The sequence below is a fragment of the Aplidium turbinatum genome, chromosome 5, assembly GCF_918807975.1.
Source record: "Aplidium turbinatum chromosome 5, kaAplTurb1.1, whole genome shotgun sequence".
In the NCBI taxonomy this organism is placed as follows: Eukaryota; Metazoa; Chordata; class Ascidiacea; order Aplousobranchia; family Polyclinidae; genus Aplidium; species Aplidium turbinatum.
The window spans coordinates 26698812-26723580 of record NC_137476.1 but is presented as its reverse complement, the minus strand read 5'-3'; the positions used below and the strand labels follow the sequence as shown (position 1 = coordinate 26723580).

General features: G+C 37.4%; 1 protein-coding gene across 1 annotated transcript; it reads left to right on the top strand.

The window, feature by feature from the left end:
• Positions 1–23545, top strand: LOC145770451 (U3 small nucleolar RNA-associated protein 4 homolog). The gene is made up of 18 exons (XM_082582104.1): positions 1–175; positions 498–617; positions 14331–14399; positions 14528–14612; positions 14852–14941; positions 15547–15625; positions 16219–16294; positions 16487–16697; positions 17308–17384; positions 17470–17569; positions 17716–17789; positions 18017–18145; positions 18300–18453; positions 18864–18970; positions 19322–19417; positions 19739–19954; positions 22046–22120; positions 23399–23545. The coding sequence occupies exons 1-18, from the start codon at positions 17–19 to the stop codon at positions 23513–23515; spliced, it is 2034 nt and encodes a 677-aa protein (XP_082438230.1). The 5' UTR covers positions 1–16; the 3' UTR covers positions 23516–23545.
• Positions 23546–24769: the final 1224 nt, after the last annotated feature.

Sequence of the window (24769 nt, the reverse complement as noted above, 5' to 3'; positions counted from 1 at the left end):
GAAATTTTAAACAGACATGACCAATTATGTAGTACATAGATGTCGTTTGTTTGATTATACACCGTGTGCCATACATTGTATTGCTTCATCAAGGAACTTATCCAATTTGGCTGTGTCTCGTTCCGATGGAAGCATTGAAATATGGAACACTTCACACTGTCTCATCCAAAAACTGGTTAGTTGCTGATCTCTTTTTAACTTTAATACACTATTGCAATTACTGTCAACGGGTTTAAATTATACCGTCAGCAGTCCAGCATAGATCTAATACACACAGCATAAAATCGAAAATCTTGAAAACTTTTTATACAAGAAGCAGTCAATGCTTGGAATCAAGCACAACAATTGAAAAAAGAAGAATGATTCAATGTTAAACCTGTGCGACTATGGATGTTTATAATTGTGAAGCAATATTATTAGTTTTTGAATGTTTTTCAAAACTCTGCCTCTTGTGTATGTGATATCTGAAGACATTAAATGTATGGCATATTTTTCAGGTTATTTCAGGGGCCACTGATCGTTCTGTTGAATCTTTAGTTTGGTTAGGAAATCGTTTATTGTCAGGTGGACTAAATGGAAATATTACTGAATATGATCTTACAAATGCCACTGTTAAGGTAATGTATATTAGGCTGTGCCAAAAAAAGGCAAGGTTCATGGATTTTTTCTTAACTTTCTGAAAATTTGTAGTGGACTTTAACAAACACAAACATGAAAAAAAATTGAAAATAATGACGTCACACGAAAAAATTGTCATATTTCGAAAACCACTGGAGATAAATGATGAACGTTACATCAAAAGCTGCAGAAGTGGCATGTTTATGTCTGCTCTGAGAACACTTTTTATTCTAGGACTACTTGATAAATTTTTATAAGCAACAAACTCAATTTTACTATTTTTTTTGTAGTAGGCTAGAGGAGATGCAGGACCTATTAGACATTCTTTTCTTTTTTCTCTCATTTCTTCAGCTTATATTAAAATAAGACAAAATTTTTAGAGAATATGGCCAAGGTCAATGTTTATTGACTGTGTAAATATCTTTACAATCGAATTTATTTTTGTGAGGTTAAAGCTTATATCATACAAACTTTTTTGGAGAGTGTATAATCGGTCCTGCCCCTGAAGGACCTATGATACACAAGCAAACATTGAAAAACAAAACATGTTTTTTCACTTTCATTGCAAAAACAAGCACATAAAAATGTTAAATAATAATACTTAGTGTGTATAAACATTTTAATTGCAAAAGTAAGATTAATTAGCGTTACATCAATATTATAGCTCTTAACTGTGTAAGAGGCGTCTTCATAAGGGGAGTGTTAAACTCTTTTCCACCACGGCCAAAATTCACTATTTTTTTTAAATGACTTTTGGAGCGTACATTAGGGTGATTCAAAAAAAATATTTTTTTTTTATCATTCTCACCCCTTAGATATGTGATGCATCATGCAAAAACATGCATTCCGAAAGATTTTTGAAATCAGACATCATTTAGAGGTGGCACAGCCCATGCAAAATTTTTATAGTTTTCCTATATGCGACTATGCGTTACACTACCAATCTACCATCGTCTTGACCAGAACCACAGGAATTCTTGGTCAAGATGCTACTGTAGAATATATCAAAAACTTGTTAAATATTACAAGTACATGGCAGTAATTTCGTAAACTAGAAGAAAGAGTGCCTGAAAAAGTCATCACTTGGTCTTGCAGCTGCGTTAGATCGCACAGGGGTCACTGACAGGAGAACTGTGTATATATCAGCAGAAACAGCGGCGGGAGTGGGTGGAGACCCTGCTCAATTCAGGCTAAGTTCTTCTACCATAAGACACCATTGACAAAAGTATCGACTAGACATTATGAATGAAATAAAAGATCAGTTCCATTCTAAAATCCTAATGAGCCATTAAAAGTGCATTGGGATGGCAAGCTCCTCGAAGATCTGGTAGGCAAGCAGCATGTGGACCATTTACCAATACCAGTTTCCGGTCACAGCATTTGCAAGCTTCTCTGGGTACCGACACTTGCTTCAGGAACTGGAGACATGATGGCAACTGCTGTTTTTAATGCACTTGAAGAATGGGAAGTTAGTGCGAAAGTGAGGGCCATGTGCTTTGACACCACTGCCTCCAACACTGGCCAACACGCTGGTGCATGCACTCTTTTAGAGCAGAAACTTGAGAAAAGTTTGCTTCACTTTGCTTGCAGATATCACATTATGGAACTTATTTTGAAAAGCACATTTGAAACAAAGTTTGATAGGTCCTCTGCTCCAGGCATCAGCCTCTTCAAGCGGTTTTACGAAAAATGGAACTTTATTGATCAATCCAATTACCAGCCAGGCCCAACTGATGCACATGTCAATAACTTCATCTAGCCTGTTTGTGCAGATCTGTTGACATTTGCAAATGAACAATTGTCTGTAAGACACCCACGAGATTATTACCGAGACCTGCTGGAATTGCTTATAACATTTTTAGGAGAACAACCTCACAATGGGGTTTCCTTCTGCTGTCCAGGTGCATTCCACCACACTCGATGGCTGTCCAAGCCCAAGGTATTGTACTGTTAAAAGATTTGGCTTTTTTGCAGCCAATTTAAGCCGATTAAGAAAGAAGATACTGGACTTCGAGATCTATGCCTCTTTGCTTCATTAGTATATGTGAAAGCATGGATTACTTGCATTTTGCCAAGTGAGGCTCCACGACAAGATCTTAATTTAATGAAATAGCTCTTAGTCTTAGGGTATAAACAATTAAACATATCTGCTCAGGTCTTTCAAAAGCTACTTCAAATAAACTTTCACACCACATATGGTATGTGTCAGAAGAATTAGTGGCTCTGGCTTTTTTTAATACCTCGGTGAGCTTGGAAACCAAGAGGAAAATGATGAGCTCTCTCAGAATGCAACAAAACCTGGAGGGCAAGAAACAACCTCCGTCTAAAATTGCTGAAAAAGAGCTGCGGGACTTTATGTCAAAAGACACTATGGGATTTTTCCATAAGCCAGACATTCCACATGAACTCCTTTCATTAGATTCGATTACTTGGGATGACAGAGATGATTATGCCAAAGCTAAAACACAGGTGTTGGCTCAAAAAGTGGTTAACGATCATGTCGAACGAGGTGTGGCCCTGGTACAGCAGTTTAACAAGCTGCTTACGGAGACTGAAGAGCAATTTCAGTTTCTTCAAGAGGTGACTGAGCAACAAAAAAACTTTTCAGACAGTGTAAGAATACTGTTGTGAGCCAGATTGAAAAACAATAATGTGCATAAACATTGTGATAACGCTGAACACATATCTACATTACAAAATAACATTTCTGCATTCATTAAATCTTTGTAAATATTTGATGACTTTTTAAGACAGTGTTTTTGATATTGATCAAGTATTATTGATCCAACAAAAATGCAAATTTTTTGTTGTTTGTTTTGTGTGTGTTAATTTGTCAGGCTGTATTCTAGCTTTATATAGCTTTTTTTAGCATGTATTTGTGTTTTAGGTGTTGTTCTTCCTTTGTGGAATATTGTAAATCAGTAAATCCACCATTTCAATGACATAATAATAATTACGTTATTTTTTAATAAATTTCATCCAATTTGCGAAAATTGAAACTGGATGTGCCACCACTATTCCTTTAGGTAGGACAACATTTTTTTATGTACCATATTATTGCTTTACTCATCACACTTTTAGGGGGTGAGAGTTCATCGATTTTGAATCACCCTAGTGTACATGTAATATAATGTTGCTAGAAAAGTAAGCTTTATTTTTAAAATGTATTATACAAAAGTAAATTCTTCAAGTGCCTTAACTCATTGTATAATTGGTCTTTGGACGTTACTGTTTAATAGGGGTCTGCTACTATTCGGCGAGTCCGATTCGACTAGTCCGATTCGGCGAGTTCCCTATTCGGCGAGAGCCCTTTTCGGCGAGTGCCCTATTCGGCGAGTTTTTGAAATTTTTGAAAGGAAATTATCGGGTACGTAGCCTAATTATAATTGCCGTTTTTACATCGTTTTAACGTCGCTAAACGTTGAAATCGTGCAGAAAGGAATAAAAATAAAATGTTTGATCTATTAAATTAAAATTCGTCATGTCAGTTCAGTTGTTTTTATTTCTGACCATCATATGAAAAACAATACACGTCAACATAGAAAAGGTAGAAGCGACAAAACGCGAACGTTAAAACGTGCTTGAATTCGTCATGTCAGTTCAGTTGTTTTTCTTTCTGATCATGATATCAAAAACAATACACGTCAACATAGCAAAGGTGTAGAAAAAGGTAAAAGCGACAAAACGCGAACGTTAAAACGTGCTTGTGACCGAAGTAAGTTATTCAGTTGAAAGAAATTTGGCACGGTCGCAACACTTTCAGAAAAATTTAAGATATGAAGGGAACATAAAACAAAGAAAATGTTACAAAAAAAAAAAAAAATAGATCATGTTTATGTCTATAAGTTAGTACTTTTGAATAGTTAAAATGATTAGTTTGGACCAACAAATGTGTGGCCTACAGCTTGGATTGAAAGGAAATTATCGGGTACCGTAGCCTAGTTATCCCAACCAGCAAAAAATTGTTCCAAGAACACAGTTCATTTTTACATTGTAGTAACAGAATGAAAAGGCTAAACAAATGTATGGCCTATCGTGTTAACGTCGCTAAACGTTGAAATCGTGTAGAAAAGGGAGCTTTTGCTGACTAGGATACTTTGAAACTGAGAAACATTTACAGAAGCTCTGCGATTTGTTCCAAGAACCCATTTAGCATAACATTTCATTTGTACATTGATTCAACGTCTGAATACATTATCTTAAAAATGCAACGTATCGTAGGGCTTCTGTGAATGTTTCTCAGTTTCAACGTATCCTAGTCAGCAAAAGCACCCGTTTCTACACGATTTCAACGTTTAGCGACGTTAAAACGATAGGCCACACATTTGGTTAGCCTTTTCATTCTGTTACTACAATGTAAAAATGAGCTGTTAGGCTAACTGGGTTCTTGGAACAAATTTTTGCTGGTCGGGATAACTAGGCTACGGTAGCCTACCCGATAATTTCCTTTCAATCTAAGCTGTAGGAGTGTAGGTCACACATTTGTTGATCCAAACTAATCATTTTAACCATAGGCGCCTAAGCCGTGGGGGCCAGGCCCCCACGCATATTTCCGCGTGGGAGCAACTTTTTATGCTGCATTGATACATAAAACAATAGATGAACTAGCGATCGGTAGCAGGAAAACATTTTTAAATGCAAACCGCAACAGCTTCGCAGTAAATAATCACTAGAACGAGTAGCGATGCTACAATCCCACCCCAGACAAAAAAATCTGTCATTTTTACATTGATTCAACGTCTGCAGCCTGTGACATAGCAAAAATCTACCATTTTGCGTCGATTCAATGTCATCAGATGTTGAATGCACCCAAAAACAACATAATTTGCTACGTTGACGCAGCGTGCGTTTAACTTAATGCGCTTGCAAACAGCCTCGCTGTCGCTTTCAAAAGTTGAAACCTCTGCAGAGAATTGTCGCGGCAGTGAATCGGTTGCTGTGAAAATGAACTTGAAGTCTCGGCCCGAGGTTACCACTAACCAACGTAACAAGGGCTGGTACAAACCGCACTGCCCACAGTCGCACAAGCGGCATAATCAATACAACAACGGCCTCGCGCAAACTGCATGGCGCACACACGACCGTTGCCATAGAAACCCGATCAAAGGCGGGGAATATGCGCATCTTTTGTTTCATCTGCAACACGAAAACGGGCGTATTACAGCGAATTGAAACTTGAAAGCTGGTCAGCCATAAGTTGCGATATTGTAGTGAAAAGAGAGCAATGTCAAGTCGAAAACTTAATCAAACGTCTCTCTGTAACTATTTTTCAAGGGCTGTTTACGGATGTCAGCAACTTTTAAATTTATTAAAGGTGACGTGCTGTTGAATTGCTGTAAACATGAATGATTTGGCTTTCAACAGGTATATTTTCAAGCATATGATCAAGTTAGTATTTTCATTCCATTTACAGTATACCTTTTAGTAAACCATTTCGTCTCTTGTTTCATGCTAATAAATCTAGTTCGTTGCTAAACTTTATGTTGCGCTTAGCTTACAGAGTCGCAGTCCATCAACCGCTAGCCAACGCAGACGCATAGCATGTGTTTTGGTCGAGCTTTGTTTATAATAATTAACGGTAGGTCGAACGTAGCGATAACTCCGAGTGTGGCAATAAAAGCAATCCTAGTGTGGCGACATAATTACGTCATCCATCTGCGTGACATTTCGCTGAATTTACGTTGCTGCTGATGAAACACGCTTTCGCCCCCACGGCCAAAAAAATAGTTAGGCGCCTATGATTTTAACTATTCAAAAGTACTAACTAGACATAAACATTATTTTTTTTGTAACATTTTCTTTGTTTTATTTTTCCTTCATATCTTAAATTTTTCTGAAGGTGATGCAACCTTGCCAAATTTCTTTCAACTGAATAACTTACTTCGGTCACAAGCACGTTTTAACGTTCGCGTTTTGTCGCTTTTACCTTTTTCTACACCTTTGCTATGTTGACGTGAATTGTTTTTGATATCATGATCAGAAAGATAAACAACTGAACTGACATGACGAATTCAAGCACGTTTTAACGTTCGCGTTTTGTCGCTTCTACCTTTGCTATGTTGACGTGTATTGTTTTTGATATGATGGTCAAAAATAAAAATAACTGAACTGACATGACGAATTTTAATTTAATAGATCAAACATTTTATTTTTATTCCTTTCTGCACGATTTCAACGTTTAGCGACGTTAAAACGATGTAAAAACGGCAATTGCAATTAGGCTACGGTACCAGATGATTTCCTTTTAAAAATTTCAAAAACTCGCCGAAAAAGGCTCTCGCCGAATAGGGAACTCGCCGAATCGGACTCGCCGAAACGGGCCATTCCGGTTTAATAGATCCTTCAAGGATTCATTTCAAAAGTGTGAAGGTGTGAAAGAAAAGCTTGGAAGTTTGACGACATCATCAGAGCAGTTTACTAAAAAATCCATTGCCGTTGTTGATTATAACTGGAGTGGAGGTAACAAATACCAAAGACACATTTTTGAAGTATTGCTTCATGTGCATTTATTGACAGACATATTGCAATTGCTTGAAATTGCAAGATTTTAGCACTGACGACAATGTTTTTCGTTTTATGTCTGTTCATAAAGAGTCTACATGAAGCAATACTTCGAAAATGTGTCTTTGGTATTTGTTACCTCAACTCCAGTTATAATCAACAACAGCAATGGCTTTTTTAGTAAACTGCTCTGATGATGTCGCCAAACTTCCAAGATTTTCTTTCACACCTTCACACATTTGAAATGAATTCTTGAAGGACCTATTAACCCATTCATGGCCGGTGTCCTTTTAATTTAAATCGTTTTGAATGCATCAGTATTGCATCATCTTATTTTGATTGAATCATTTTGGACTTGCTAGTAGTTGTTTAGGGTCTGTTTTGGAAGGTGTTGATAAATATTTGCGAACAACGTACTTTTTCTGAATTTTGTGAAAGTTTGAAAATTGTTGAAAAATGAGAAGAGCCCGATAAAGTGAAGTGAGGAGGAACATGCATGTTTTATTGCCTATTGGTAATAGATATGAATTATGTTTTTTCATAGTTTGACACTCTGTAATATTGTGCTTCCTACTACACTCTAATTTGTGTAAGGTTTTGCTTCTTTTATTTGTTTATTTTGCTTTATATTTATTGTTGCCTTTTAAAAGGACACCGGCCACATGGCCACATTTTTTTGGTTGTTTGTAACACTGTCAAAGAATATTGAACATCGTGTAAAAGCAGCACATTGTGCCTATGGAAGACTTAACCATCGTGTTTTCAACAAGACAACAACCATGCTATATTTATCCGCACAAAAATTATGGTCCTCCGGGCAGTCGTTCTATCCACTCTTCTCTATGCTTGTGAAACCTGGACATTATACCGCCGTTACATCAAACGTCTTGAAAATTTTCAGCAGAGGAAACTTGGTCAAATGCTAGGCACTCGTTGGGAAAATTGTCTCACCAAAGATGCAATCCTTGATCCCGCTAGGTTGCCCAGTTCAGAAGCCACCATATTGCAACACTGCCTTCGCTGGACAGGACATGTCATGAGAAGGAACAACGAGGAGGGACAACTAGAGACAGGAAACCCCCCCCCTCCAGAAGACCAAGAATGAGATACAAAGATCAGCTGAAAGTCTCCCTCAACCATGCAAACGTTGATCTGGATTCATGGGAAAACCTTGTTAATGACAGATTACTCTGGAGAAAAAGATCTATGGAAGGCATGGAAATTTTCAAAAAAAAAAGGATACAAAAAGCCCAAGAAGAACGAACACTAGAAAAGTTAAAACTACCACGTCCCTTCCCCCATACAATCCTTACCCCCCATACAATGTTACTTTTTCCCACGTCTTTTCCATCATACACTGGCCTCCAAAGCCATATATGACATCACCATCCAAAGCCAAATTCGATTTGATGACGAAACCAATGCTCGGTCACGAGCTGGAGCCGACGACTGTCAGTGGCGTATCGCTATGGTTTGTGCCGCCTGCGGCGGACCATGATTTTGCACCCCTGAACGCGTGAAGTAGGAACCAGCAAATAGAATTCGAGCCAAATCCATTTCAAAAAGATTTTGACTATGCTTTTTCATTTACGTTTAAAAATATTCTACTGCCACAAGCTTCCGACCGAGGGGGAGACTGCCAACTGGGGGGGACACCCCCCCACTAGCTACGCCGATGGTTACCGTGAATACAATATGTTCATACAATAACTTTGAAACGTCCTTCAAGAAAGATCTGACAAATTTCTACCGAAACAAACACCTTCTTATGTTAAGGTATCGCGAGATTTACATTTGACTATGTGGCCGGTGTCCTTTTAAAAGGCAAACAAAAAAATGCATCAAAAAAGCAAAAATGATCAAATTTTTTTAAACTAATTCAAAAGTTATGACAATACAACTTTGTGGCTGAAATATTTCCTAAAAAGAGCAACGGGAACTTGTGGCGGCTTTTAATGGGTTAAACAGTAACATCCAAGACCTATTATACAATGAGTTAAGGCACTTGAAGAATTAACTTTTGTTCGTTTCAAAAATAAATCTTACTTTTGCAGCAACATTATATTACATGTACGCTCCAAAAGTCATTTTAACAAAAATAGTGAATTTTTATCGTGGTGAAAAAGAGTTTAACACTCCCCTTATGAAGACGCCTCTTACACAGTGAAGAGCTATTGATGTAACGCTAATTAATCTTACTTTGGCAATTAAAATGTTTATAGACACTAAGTATTATTATTTCACATTTTTATGTGCTTGTTTTTGCAATGAAAGTGAAAAACCATGTTTTGTTTTTCAATGTTTGCTTGTGTATAATAGGTCCTTCAGGGGCAGGACCGATTATACACTCTTCAAAAAAGTTTGTATGATATAAGCTTTAACCTCACAAAAATAAATTCGATTGTCAAGATATTTACACAGTCAATAAACATTGACCTTGGCCATATTCTCTAAAAAATTTGTCTTATTTTAATATAAGCTGAAGAAATGAGAGAGTAAAGAAAAAAATGTCTAATAGGTCCTGCATCTCCCTTACTACAAAAAAAATAGTAAAATTGAGTTTTTTGCTTATAAATATTTATCAAGTAGTCCTAGAATAAAAAGTGTTCTAAGAGCAGATATAAACATGCCACTTCTACAGCTTTTGATGTAACGTTCATCTTTTTATCTCCAGTGGTTTTCGAAATATGACAATTTTTTATGAAAATGGGTACTGGTAACCATAGAAACGCCCAGCGCGACCGTGTGACCTCATTTTTTTTAATTTTTTTTTTTCATGTTTGTGTTTGTAAAAGTCCACTATAAATTTTCAGAAAGTTAAGGAAAAATCCATGAACCTCGCCATTTTTTGGCACAGCCTAATGAAAATAGAACAAAAACAAATTCATTGTTCACATTTCATTGTTGACAGGTCTTTGCAATTACATTTCATGCAGGAATGCCAATAATGCATAGTAATAAGACAATTTAAATTCTTCAGTATTTTTAGATGTAATATATTATTGAAATAGCAAAGCACATGATATTGATGAGTGGTGTAATTGTTAAGTTTGGTGCACAGAATGTGTTGATGAAACGTTAGGAAGTGATGTGGCAATCAATACAGACTTAAAGTGCCTCTGACAGGAAAATAAATTCGCTAAATATACCTAGGATACCAAAGAGATGACAGTAACAAACTTCCCTGACCAGCAAATCGTAAAAAATATCAACAGGCTACTAAGTTACACGCTTGTAAACTTTCGTTCACTTTCGGCGAATCTGGCACTCATTCAAGTGCGAAAATAAAAACGGCAACACCACTGTGACGTCACCATGGGTGGGAAAGATACCTTCTTTCTCTGTGGTGAGTTGGTAAGGTATGGTACGACCACTACAAAACGTCAATGTGTGGGGCTCTGTTGGTCTGAAGAATGTGCAAAATGAGAATTACCGAAATGAAAAAGTCAACTTATTATTACTATCAGGTTTAGATCAGATAGGTTGAGTTTATTTTTATCAAACAAGGTCTCAATTGAACCATAGGCATATGAAGCCGAGCAACGTTATCAAGTTTAACATATTATTATAAAGATTATTATATTTACAAAAAAACACAAAACTACGCAACAATTAAATATCGAACGTTTTCGACATCACACGATGTCCTCCTCAGGAATAACATATATATATATACAATTTTTACTACATCTGAATAAAATACAATGGTTATTATAACTATAAACAGGAAAACACAAAAACTGCACAGTACTTCTGACTAGCTCAAACTCAACGATATAGGCTCTGCGAGAATCAAAGGTAACTGCATCAAAAGGTGTGAACAGATCCACATGATGTGGTAGAAAGGCAAGGTGCCAAAAAACTAATTTTAAAATACAGAGAGCAAGAAAGATGAGCCGCAAGCATAAAATTGTCTGTTCAAAAGTGGATTGTTACGTTTTATGTACAAGGCTTCTAAGATTTTAGTTTGATACTCAGAAGCCTTGTACATAAAACGTAACAATTCACCTTTGAACAGACACCTTTCACCTTTGAACAGACAATTTTATGCTTGCGGCTCATCTTTCTTGCTCTCTGTATTTTAAAATTAGTTTTTTCGCACCGTGCCTTTCTACCACATCATGTGATCTGTTCAACACTTTTTGATGCAGTTACCTTTGATTCTCGCAGAGCCTATATCGTTGAGTTTGAGCTAGTCAGAAGTACTGTGCAGTTTTTGTTTTTTCCTGTTTATAGTTATAATAACCATTGTATTTTATTCAGATGTAGTAAAAATTGTATATATGTTATTCCTGAAGAGGACATCGTGTGATGTCGAAAATGTTCGATGTTTAATTGTTGCGTAGTTTTGTGTTTTTTGTAAATATAATAATCTTTAATATGTTAAACTTGATAACGTTGCTCGGCTTCGTATGCCTATGGTTCAACAAGACAAACTCTCTACCGAAGCTGTAACATCTCAATTCAATTAAAATTGCAGTTTTTCTAAACTCTTGTAGGGCTACAATTTTGATAATTTTTTATTTGTCCTAATCTGGCTATAGCCATTTGCAGTGTAACAGCAGTAGGCTATCTCACAAACAGTACCCTTAATTTATGGTTGAGGTAATGCATGCAAATTGCTGTTTATGTGACAGTGTCGTGACAAAGACGTGTGCTATCTTTTCGCGCTTTCAAACAAAACAAGGTGCTGACTCTGAGAAGAAAATAGTCAAAGTTTTCTTCAAGTGTTCGAAAGTGGGATGGGCCATTCAAAACTAGTCGTTTATGTTCTCTTCACTTCACTGGAGATGATTTTGCTATCACCACCAACCCGATTTGGATCTTCCCAGCAATGAGTGGCGTGCTGGGAACTCTAGGTGGTGAGTTTGCCACAAGTGCGAGTCTATGCCTCAGCCCAATGAATGTGTATGTTGCCATGAAGTGCCACAGACGAAAGAACTTTTGAAGAAAGACGCATCTAGCTGTGTTACCAATTTGACCGATTTTGAGGCACACTTACATCCTGCAGTTCTGGGTACTTTTTTAATGAGGAGCAGGAAGAACTGGAGAAAAACAATAAACCGAAAGGAGAAAACGGAGACCTATCAAAAGAGTAAGGATGTTACATTAGGTTAAAAATACTCTAAAAACGCTAAAGAATGCACACTAAAAGAAGTGATTTTATTTCCTTGCAGGCAGAATCAGTAATTAGTCGCTTACAGGCATGTATTGGAGTGGATACTATAGGCCATAGCCGTACGAGGCAGGGGGGGTAGCCGCCCGGCGCCCCCCTGTTGTTTCAAAACGTCGCGAATTCGGACAAAATCTTGCGATTATTAGGGCAAAATTGCTTTATGAAAAGCTTCAAAATGGCATGAATTAAGAAAAACTACAAATTAATATCTTTTACCTATCAAATTAAGTACAGCCTCTTATTTGCACAAGAAATGTGCCACAAAATTTTCATTTGGCACACCCGTATTGATGTATTGTATTGCATGGTGATCAAACTGTAGTACGAAATGCATTTAACCAACTGCATCATGTCAATTTGGGCAGCCACCAAAATATGTCTCTAATACTTTTGTGAAACTGCCCAAATCAAAACGCAAAATTTGCTACATAGGCTAGCTAATTTTATTAATGTTCACAAACGCATCGTGTTGATTTGGGCAGCTGAAAACATGAATTATCTGATGAAACTGATTAGTCTGTTTATGCAACTGCCCAAATTAGTGTGAGGCAGTTTCCCCAAAATGAACAAATTCATTAATTTTTGCCATTTACATAACTGCATCGTTTTAGATTTGGGCAACAAAAGAATATGAAATTATCTGATCATAGTCTATTTATAAAACTGCCAAAATTGGCAGGATGCAGTTGCCTCGGCATCAAAATTTACAAAGTCCCTAATTTTTTTCATAATATCCATAAATGCATCATCTTGATTTGGGCAACTACAAAATATGAATTTATATAAATCTGGTGAATACTTTTATAAAACAATTCGGGTGGAGAGGTTACAGTACTTTTTCAACCATAAACGGACGTATAGCTAAGCAACACCACAACATTTAACAAAAAATGTTATACCTGTTAAATGTATTGTTAATGTTGCGGTGTTGCTTAGCTTTGTTTGGTTACTTTTATAAAACTACCCAAATTAAAATGATGCAGTTGTGCCCCAAAATAAAAAAAAAATATTTAGTTTGTTTATGCAACTGTGTCATGTTAATTTCATTTAAAATGCTACTGCTGAAATATATAATACTCCTAAATGTTACTCCTACCTACCATGCCAAAGTGCAGAAGCATCGAGCAATGCACAAGCAAGGTATCTTCAAAGATGAATTCAGTTGTTCTATCTTGATTACCGTACTTTGGTAAGAAATTCTAGCTAGCTGGTGATCTTGTTATGTTTTTTTTTCACTGTTATCATGCACCGCATATTCATTATATTTGGGCAATTTCTATAAAAGCGTGCAAATTTGGGCAAATTTACGTTCTGCCCCCCCCCCTCCCCCCCAAAATCATGGTTTGGTCTCGTACGGCAATGCTATAGGCTATAAGGTGATGCTCTCGGAAGCAACAATCGGATTGTGCTGCCGTCATGCATTGTTTGGCAAATCCGAAACAATTTTCCAAGTCCAGATTTTAATGGCCAACTGAAGGCACATTATGCGAGAGAACTTTTATTTATTTATGAATAGTGATGAATGATGATGAATTAAATATGAATGATGATTCGTACGATTTCTTGATTTTTCACTTCAAGTATATTTTAGGCTTTGTGGGAACGTATCCAGTACAGTTTTATTAAACTGCAAAAAACAATAAATCTTTGAAAAAAGCAACCGCTTGTACCAACTCTGACCAAACTGTGATCCATCAATTACATCTAAAAAGCATTTGTTTTATCCGTCGCTAACGACGCCCACCCAGGATGACGTAATACCACCAAAGTCGTCCCAGAGCAGTGAAATATGGAGTTTCGCCAGTGGTGGCGCTGCGAAGCAGTCGTTTTGTATAAATTTTGCCCTAACCAGTCGAGCTTCGAGGTTAAGATTAAAAAGTTTGCTAAGCATAATTCTGCGCTAAGAAATGCTTAGAAAGGTTGCTATACTTGGGTCCAACTTGTCAGGGCACTTTAATGAACATCTAGTTTTGTTATTTGTAATGAGTGTGTTTTATAAAAGCAGAGGTTTAATCAAATTTAACATTTTTTTCAGATGTCGGTGGACAGTTATGGTGGAGCTGTGTGGTGTTTATGTTCATCTCCAAATGAAAACCAAATAGCGGTAACTGTGTTTCGTTGGCTGCAAGTACTTTTTATCACAACTATACTTTTATTAAGATTTCATGTGTAAAGATTGAAAAAAATTAACATTGAAGTGATGTCAGCTCAATGTCATTTTACATTTACCAGGCTGGGTGTGAAGATGGGAGTGTGAAGATTTTTGATACAACAAACAAAGCAATTACGTTTGAAAGATCATTTGATAAGCAAGAAGGTATGCCTCCATGTTATAATTTTATACATTAAGTTTAAAAAATATCGTCTGTTGATTTGGGATGATTAATCTCATAACTTACATTATAAAATTTTATGAAACCTATTTTCAAATAATAGATGTTCCGTACAATTGTACATGTTAACATATTTTGGCTATTTTTAATACTTTTGCAAAATGCTATAGTTCATTTGGTAGTTAGGCTACTCATCAGTTATGGAAGTTTTTTTTACGCACAGGCCGTATATTATCCATGTCATGGCATCCATGTGGTGACGTCATAGTGACAGGGTCTGTGGACATCATCAGAGTTTGGAGCACAAAAACAGGTTCGTAATTTTGAGTTTGTGATCTCCAATGAAACTTAAAATATGCAGTTCCCAATGCTAATTTTTTATCATTGCAACTTTATTCTTGTTTCACAGTCAATCAATAGAGCGCAAATCAAGCTTTTTGCGCTGTATAATTCATTCGAAAGGCATCTTTTCAGTAGTGTTTCAGTACATAGTTTGCCATGTTTGTCTGATGTTTGTTAACTAAAAAGGTACCAGCATTGCAAGTGTTAAGTTGCATTGCTTTACGTACGATGCATCAAAATAATGAGTCATGTTTGAAATGAAATAAGTAGCCTACATCGTCGTATGCATCATAGGCCTTTGATGAACAAGATGCTGCTCTTGTCAATCTTGCAAGGATTCTCGGTGGCTTACACAATCTCAAAGTGTTCTTGGTTTGCTAATTGATTTATCTTTAAGAAAATAAATACAATACATGCAAGGTGCTTTATTTTGACTCCATTTTACATGAGATGTGTTTAAGTTATATCGGGAATAGACTTTTAAAATTTGTATAATGCGTCATGATAAAGAGACCATTTGTCTTTGATAAAGGGTCACAGGGTGTGTTCATTTATAAGTAGTGAGCTCATTTTTAGGTCATGCGATTCAACGAATAACAATAGAACGACTCATGAAGAAGGTCGAGACAATTGTCTGGTCTGTTCTCGTTTTAAAGTAAGTTACCGTTTTTTGTCATACTTTTTTACTTGATACATATTTTTTCGGGTCTGCTACTATTCGGTGAGTCCGATTCGGTGAGTTCCTAACCTCTAACCCCTAACCCTAACTCCTAACCCCTAACCCTAAAACGGCAATGATAATTAGGCTACGGTACCCGATAATAAAAAAAAAAAATTGAAAAAATCCCCCATTAAGGGATCGAACTCACCGAATCGGACTCACCGAAACGGGCCATTTCGTATTTTTTTATGATTTTTACACAATATGTTTGCAATTTTCATACATTTTCAAGCAACAAAGGTTTATGTTTATTATGAAGAACTGCGAAAATGAAAGCAGAACTGCAAAATTATGGCTGTTTATTAGGCTGTTAAAAATGAGACTAATTTCAACATAGTTTTGTAAATCATATAATGTGAGTGAATGTCTTTGAAGCTCCTCAGAGAGTCTGCAGTCGGGTCAACTGACACAGGGTTCTGTTTCAGCATTTGAGTTTTTTGCACATAGTTTACAATACTTTTTTTTTTAATTTTACCTCTCTAGCCCCCTTTCTAGTATTGTATGCTGAATGTTCTGCTTACTTTCAGGGATTACACGATAGTGAGTGGGGACTCTTATGGTAGAGTGCAGTTTTGGAATGGAAAGAATGCGACTATGCTCAAGGTTTCGAATTTATACGCTTTTTAACCATTTAAATTGAATTTTTCCTTAGCTTTACGTTCGTTCAAAGTGAATTACCGTTAGATTCTTTGGAGAGCGAATCCTCTTCTCATGTTTTACATCTTTATATCATAACTCCTGCGAACTATACATTTATCCTCCTAATTCATGCCGACCAAAAGTGAATTTTTCTAGTCCCATCAAGTGCATCGTGCTGATGTGTTGTGTCTTTGTCTGAGCGATGATGAACGATCTATCTACGGCTCCGGAGTCGATCCCAAAATCTTTGAATTTAATCGCGTCTCAACGGATGACCCCACCAGCTGGGTAGTGGGTCGAACCCTGCAGAAGCATACCCACGACGTTCGCGCGTTGGCTATCATGGGAAAGCAGTTGGTGTCCGGAGGTAGGAGACCATAAACGGTGCTTGAAACTTTGATTTGTATTTTGTTTTATTAACACAAGATGTCACTTCATTTTGGCGTTGATGTGCCAACGTTGCAACGTCTATATTAGTATCAACAAATAATAATCGGTAGGACCTTGTGCGAATACCAGAATAATATTTCCTTTGAGATGTCATCTTTGCATTTATATAATGTCACACCCTCAACGCCAACTATGCTCCTGAGCGCTGTACATGATGATGGTGATAAAAATAATGCATTCAGTTAATATATTACATTCAAACAAAGAGAAAACTTACCAAACAATAACGTTCAATTTCAATACAACTCGAAACTGTTTGAACTTCCAAAGCGCTTATTGGCAATTAGTTTACTAGGTATATGAGCTGAACCTACTCTTGGTCATAGCTGTTAACCACCCCTACATTGGGGCCATCCTGTGTTCACCCAGCACCAAGGAGCATGAATCAGAATGTAGTTTTTTGGGTGTTGCTTTCTCCTTGTTATAGAGTAGACATATGCCCAGTTCCCCACACTATGTTACTTCACAATCTCCTGATTTAAATAGTATCCCGTTTGTCTTGTCACTCACAAGCGTTGCGTTTTCAGGGGTTGACACCAACTTAATGATGAGGTCCACACAGCAAAAGAACGAAAATTTTTCAAAGTCACCGTGTTTTCCTGCGGTGAGTTTTGACATGGCCTTCACACCCGACATATTATGTTTTTATTGTAATTGCAACACTTTGAGCTGACCAACTTTATTTACAGAAAACTTTAGTTTCCTTGTCGAAAGCCAAAAAACTGCTTCTTCTGCAATATCCACGCCACATGGACGTATGGCAGCTTGCCACTTCAAATGCGCCAGCCGGTATGCTCGCCCCTTCCTCTATATTATTTCGTCAGTTTTCGACTGTTTATGTGTTAGCTATGTGCTTCTTCACTATCGGATAAGAGTTGATAAATGTCTTATAAAAAGACATTTTTCTCGTCACTGGTTCTTTTGTTTGTCTGTAGATATTGGCTCCGGCAAGGAAGTTCCCACTGAGGAGGAACCAATAAAGTTTCTTCAGATAAAGACTCCTAGCTCGGTAAAAATCATTGTTTGCCTGATCTGGTTTTGTAGAAAGAGATTTCTCGAGTGAAAAGATTCAATTTTGCTGTCAGTTTACGACGTTATTATGATAATAACTTCATGATAATAGTATTAATATAATGATAGTAAAGTAAATCTTACAAAAAAAATTGCCGCACTCTGTCTTAAGTCACTGTATTTTATGTTTCTTTCAACTGTTTAACGAATAAACGATGTATTCAGGATACAAACCAAATAGTATGCAGCTGCATCTCACCTTGTGGCAGATGGGCGGCTTATTCTACGTCATCAAGTACCAGATTGTACCGGTTGAAACAAGAAGACGGAGAGATAGGTCTAAAGATAAACAGGGTACGACGTTTGGTGGCATTTTCATGGCATTACTATGTGTCTTTGGTAATAATAGAAGAAAAAATATTGCTAATGAAAATTCTCAACTTCTGTTCTATACTTAAAACACATCATTCAAATAGTTAAACATAATCCCATTCTAATTAATTTTAAGGTTCACTGCGTCGGCCTCACTCCGTCACACACGATTGCGTTCACTCCCGACTCGAATCACGTCGTCATTTCCGCAACCAAGCACAGAATACTTGTGATTAGACTCGACGCTGACACAACCGAGGCAAGACTTATTCAAGTGCTGCCTTTAAAAAGTAGGTGATGTCATTCATAATAATAAATCGTCATTCCAGCTCCAACCTGATTTTTTTTTGTTCACTGTACTACTGCTAGTATTTTGATTTCATATCGATTTTTTTTTCATTAATGAATTCTTGTCACATACATTCTTCCGGTGGGATGGCGCAGAGGATAAGGGGTTGGTTTTCCAATAATGCAAACCTTGTTCGACTCTCGGCTTAAGCTGGTTGAAAACACCGTTCATCTCTACCTAGGGTGTAATAAATTGGTTGGCATAATGCTGAAGGAAAGAAGGCCGAGAGAAAGGAACTGGCCACCCTACCCTCCTTAGTGCCAAAGGTTTAGTACAATGAGAACCTTATCTCATACCCGAAACTTAAATCAAGTGTGGGGCCACCTTTACCTTATATTCTTCCTGCTTAAGATTGTACCACCGTGACGCACCTTTTGGCCGTTTCATCAAACTCAAGCTATGTTGCAACCGCCGACACTGACGGGGATATCAATGTCTTTGACATCACCAATATGACAGTGAGTGGTAACCTTGGTTTGAAAAATCGCCATTTTCATGATAGCTTGTGAATGTGCAAGAGCCGGAGTTTTGCCCAACCAGCAATCGTTTCCGTTTTTGCATCGTTTCAACATCGCTAGGTGGTTGAACGGGATGTTTTCATGGCTGGATCATTTCAACGATGTAAAAGTAGTAACTTTGACTGGTGTGGGTAGTAAATCACCTATTTGACGTATTGCAAAAATCTCTGGTCATGACGATGAAACTTTTTTGACGTCTGTGCTAAAAAGTCAGATCACCAGTTTTCACAGTACCCGTTAATTTTTATCGACGGTATAATTCATTTAAAGTGTCATCTTGTTCACTTTCAGCACCACTGCAGCATACCCAGGTACAGGCAGATACCTACCGCCATTGCCTTCCACCCAACCACGAACGACCTCGTAATCGCTTACGATGACCTCCGGGTAGGCGCTATGACTACTGTTGAGCATGCTGACTTCGTCAAATATTCCTCCAGCCAATGTGGTTTTAACCTGACAAAATTTAATGCTAGTTAACAGCGGCATACTGGACACCGTAGCACAATCACGAACGGAGGTTCGATTCCCGCTCAAGACACATGAGGAATGAGTATGCACCACTTATGATCCTACTAAACAAGGACGAAACTCGAGCATGGCGACTTCCATTTTTGTTCGATAGGGCCAGGGGCCTCAATGACTCTACAAATCCCCTTAAGACGTATATACGTAAATTCTCAACACTCGCCTTACCTTTTTTCTCAGGTGTTGGAATACAACATATCAACTAATGCGTACACGAAGTGGACCAAAGAAATTCTCACCACCAATAAAAGTCCCCTTTTAATGAGTGTCCGAGAGGCGGCCCTCAGAAACAAACAAGCCTCATCGTCGGTGATTACGAAGATAAACCATCAGATTTCGGATGCCAAAGATTCCATCTTCCTTATGAGCCGGGATGGGATTTATATCATTGATAGGGTGAGTTAATCTTATGCTAAGCTTTGTGCTAATGTTTAAAATTAATTTTAAACCGCAGTAGCACCGGCTAAGTCAGAATATTTGTTTTCCATTGGACTTGAATCCGCTTTTGGTATATTTTTTCCGTTTCAATTGAATCAATTAATAAACGAACCGATTCCGCATGGTCTGATTACGTGGAGTTGACTGGAGATCCTTTTTGAGTTGCACTCATCTGCAAGATTTTCACTGGTTTGTTGACGTAGGCCTATTTATTGAGTTGCATTTGTAGCATGCTATTAACCTATTCCTGATCAGTATTATAACATATAAAAAAACTAAAGTTTTAATCTCTTGCTTTGATCTGGCCCTGCGCGAAGATACTCTCTTGGTAAAATTCTCTGTCAAAAACAAACATGCATTAAGAGTAACTTTTACTCTGTAATTTGTTTATTAAATTTTTTATCAAATCTTGATTGCTGAGAACCTGGCTGTGCGTTAAGTAAGCCATGATTCGTAGCAATAACGATCTATCTACTAACCACCATCGTGGCTTTTGACTCTGTAGTCGATGTAATTTCAGGTTGTTTTGAATTTGGAAGCGATTTTCTACCTGTCTTAGCCACTTGCGTTTGTAGCGGGGTTGTTCAACGTTAAGTGGTTCCTCTAAGAGAGGGGAGAGGGCTTGGTCATATAGTAGGAGGAAAAAAGCTAAAATAGCTGAAAAAACAAAACTAACGAAGGCCTAGTATATTTAGATAACCTAACCCCCGATATTGGGATCATATAACTTCAGTGTTGATGCGTGCTTCATTCCAACGCGCAGATACTGACTACTAGGGCAACCAAAAGTCAATAAAGTCAAAATTTTTCTGCCTTGTTCAAAGTTTATAAAACGTCCACAAACTAAATTTCAGGCTGACACGAAGAGAGGTTTCATAGTTATTAAGTAAAAAAAAAGTAAAAATTCATGGTTAGGTCAAAATTTTCTTTTAACGTAGTTTTTCTTCTCTCTATTGATATTTTATTAAATCTACACAGATACTGATTTTTGTTGCAATTTCTGTTGCTATTCTGACGTAATAATCCATCTGTTGCAATTTCTGAGATAATAATCTTGTTGGGGCCACTACTGACGATTGAATATTAGCCAGCTACCCTGCTGTTGATGAGTTGGTTGCCAGGGTTAAAGCAGTGACCATTAATAACAGGTCAAGAAGAGCTAGTTTAACTTCCATTGGCCAATCTCCACACTCCAAAGCCAAATGTAACTAGATGGGCCTTTGGTTGAAAGCTGCTTTCTATTATTCAAGAAGTCTACCAAAAGTAAGAAATATTGTGGAAGGCTTCCATGATGGTGGATTGGTGGTGTCTTGCTGCGGCGTGCTCAAGATGCTGTAAAAGCTCCCAATTTAGCTACTCACCTTGTAGAAATAGAGGAGCAGTACAGTACAGTGCACTGTTTGATATAATTCAGAAGATGGAAAACAGCCGTTACACCATTCAAGAAGCTTACCAGAAAATGAGGTCTCTTAACTTTGGTGTTGATGGCTGCCAAATTGGAAAATATATTCAAGCAAGAATCTTAAGGAATAGCATCAAGTGCATTGTGAAAATGGGACGAGATGATATTTTACCACATTTTTATAGAAGGCTGAGGAACTCCCAAGCAACTTCTGTATCAGTAGAGAGAAGCTTCACTATTTTAGGAAAAATTTTGGCGAGAGACAGAAACTTCAAAGGCGATAATGTGAAACATTACTTGATGTTGAAGTATAATAGTGCAGAACCCCCTCAGTAATTTCGGGATATTTAGACACTCCATATTTATCTTTTGCAGTTTTTTGAGTGACTTTCATTACCTGTGGTGTCGTTGAGTCTTCCACATTTTTCTCATATTTCAATAGAAAAGAAGCTATCCTTACCTAACGGTTTGATTTCTAAATTTCACGTTTGGGTTGCAAACGAAGAAAGTTATTGGTCAAAATTAGGTCAAAATTTGTAAATTATAAAGTCAAAATTTCAAGTTTTTAGGTCAAAAAATTGGTTGCCCTACTGATTGTTACTGATGTGAGGATGGATAAAATTTTGATGAATACGATTTTTTTACAGACGACTAAAGGCGGCAGAAAAACAAAGAAATCCGAACCGTCACACGTCAGCGCAAGAATCTGCCAGAAGTTCACGGTAAAACGATTGCGCATGTCAAGAAACTTAGTAATAAATTGTATTTGCCGATTGATTTGTTACCCCGACAGTGAAACAATCTCTGCTTCAGCTCAACATTAAAGAAGGGTTTTTCCCAGTTTCGATGCACTCGGAATGAAAGGATTTCGCTTTGTAACAGCATTTGTTATCCTGGTTTTGATTAACATAAAAGGGCCATTTCGTTTCATTGTGAACTCAAAATGCGCATCAAAGGTTTGCAGATTTATAGCAGAATTTTTTCTGACTGAAATAATTCAATGAAGTGTTCGTCACAAAAATACTTCTTATTGAACAGCCTACCTACTTGGACTCGTATCGTGTTATGTTAGAAGATTACAAATTTACGCACAAAAATCTGTAGGTAAAGGGAACGTTCAAATATTACGTAACGCTTTTTTTCCGAATTTTTGACCCCCCCCCTCCCCCATGTAATGCCAACGTAACGCTTTTTTCAATCCCCCTCTCCCCCATGTAACGCTTTTTCACTACGAATTCAGCACAAAAAACTACCATTCCGTACTCGAAAGCGTTACGTAACGTTTTGCTTGAACCCCCTCCCCCCCGATGTGACGCTAACGTAACGCTTTGCATAAACCCCCCCTCGAAGGCGTTACGTAATATTTGAACGTTCCCAAAGTGCAAATAGACTTGTCTTCGTTTCTAGCACTAGTTGTTCGTTTCTAGCACTAAACGTTCATCTGATGAAAGTAAAAGCAACGACAAGCAGGTTAAGTTATTGCTTCACTGGTTAAGTTATTGCCTCACATCCTTAAAGCAAATAATGTACAAAAAAAATACGTAATTTAACGAGGAAAGCAACCGCTCACACATCTTTTGGCCAACCTTTAAAATAATGTGTGTTTTATTTTTTCTTGCCTTCAACCGCACTGCAGTATATAACTTTGTACATTTTATTTTGTATGTTATTCGCTTTGAGGATGCGCAATGTCATAATGCGCGAAACGTCAGTGAAGCAATAACTCAACGTGTTTGTCGTTGCTTTTACTTTCAGTTGCACGTTGCAACTAGTGCTAGAAACGGTAATTGTCCTGACGAACACCTTACCTTTTCAGAATTTAGATGTGTCTTCCAGCTCATTTCTGTACAATTTTGGCTGGCCTCAATGGGACCCAATGCTTTTTGATGAGATGTCGTATTCTTTGTAAGGCTATAAAACATCTTAAAACTTTTTCAACGGTTTTTTCTATCAATTTTATATCTTTTCTCGCTATATTAACGCGACTCATGTCATTGCAGCCTCTCCTGTACAGCGAGTTTCTCGATGACGACACATTATTTGTGGTAGAACGCCCTCTTCAGGATGTTCACGACCAACTGCCGCCAACTTTGTATCAGAAAAAGTTTGGAACTTAAATTTCAAATAAAATTGATTTTCAAATCCGTTTACAATGATTGAGAGTGTAGCACTACAAGAAGGTATCCAATGCCAGTATTGTTGAGATTCAAAGCCTGAGTGAAGAGCTGATTTAAAAAATATCAGCAGAAATGAACGTCCGTTGTTCCATCACCCCGTGTTGAAGATATTTCCCAGAGTACAACTAGGTGAAGTCTTTGGCCCCATCTAACAAGCGCAGAACTTCTAGTCCATGTGCTATATTCATTGATAGGGTCTGCTTAAGATAGGCTACTCGCAGGCAAAGGTCTTTCTCAATTGATGGCAGTTGAACAGAAAAGCCCACACGGTTTGTTTCATTTTCACATAAAAGTTCATATTTTTTCTACAGGTGGCCCAGTGAAATGTGGACTAATAAAACTTAGGTTTTTTCAGTTATATGAAGGCCAATTAAAACAACCCATATATCAAAGAGAAATAGAGTCTTTAAAAATATACAAGAATTATTCAACATATCCATCTTTTGAGACCTCTGGATGTAACTCATGCCCACACCATTACCGAAGCTGGTTTTTGCCTCCTGAATGAAGTTCAGCGTAAGATACCGGGTATACAAAAAATCTCCGTAAATAAAAGTTTCCTATGTCTTTATAAGAAACGAAATACACTATTTTGCAGTGTTGTACGCGTCATTGAAATAAATTGACGGCGTCAGCGCGAATTGCCTAAAAACTTTACGGCGTAAAGTACTGTGTAAGCTCTTAAAGAAATTGACGGCGTCAGCGCTAATTTCTAGCGCTATTTTTTTCCAGCGTCTCATAAAACGGAAATATTTCAACCAAGTTTAGGCTAACAATAGCTATAAATAAAGAGCAGGTATTATGTTTTGAAGCTGTATTGTAATTAGCTGCTTAGCCTATTAGTTATTTCCTTGCAGAAAAACAAGCATTTCAAAACGATTGTCTAACAATCTGCTGTGTTTGGGACGCATATTGTCCTTTCTAAGTGAAAACATGCGTTCCACAGCAGCGCTGGCTGGTATTGGTGTGTTGTATTTCAAAAACAAGTTGAAAACGTTTACTCGGAAAGGTATCACTGTTTCAAGCGTGCTGTGATAGTTTAGCGTGCATAAATCTTTTAACGAGGTTCACTGCACCAACATCGCTCTTTTCAGGGGCATAGAGCATTTGAAATAAAGTATCTTCAACGTCCGCGATGCCATTCATGGATTTTTCGCTTTCTTTCTCTGATCCCTCGTTCTCAATACAGGGGTG

Bases quoted from the DNA above. Each gene is read 5' to 3' on its own strand.
- LOC145770451 (XM_082582104.1), top strand. From the start codon at position 17: ATGACCAATTATGTAGTACATAGATGTCGTTTGTTTGATTATACACCG. The intron at 14,613-14,851 runs GTATGCCTCCAT...TTTTACGCACAG, and splicing joins ATCATTTGATAAGCAAGAAG to GCCGTATATTATCCATGTCA. The intron at 17,385-17,469 runs GTGAGTTTTGAC...CTTTATTTACAG, and splicing joins AGTCACCGTGTTTTCCTGCG to AAAACTTTAGTTTCCTTGTC.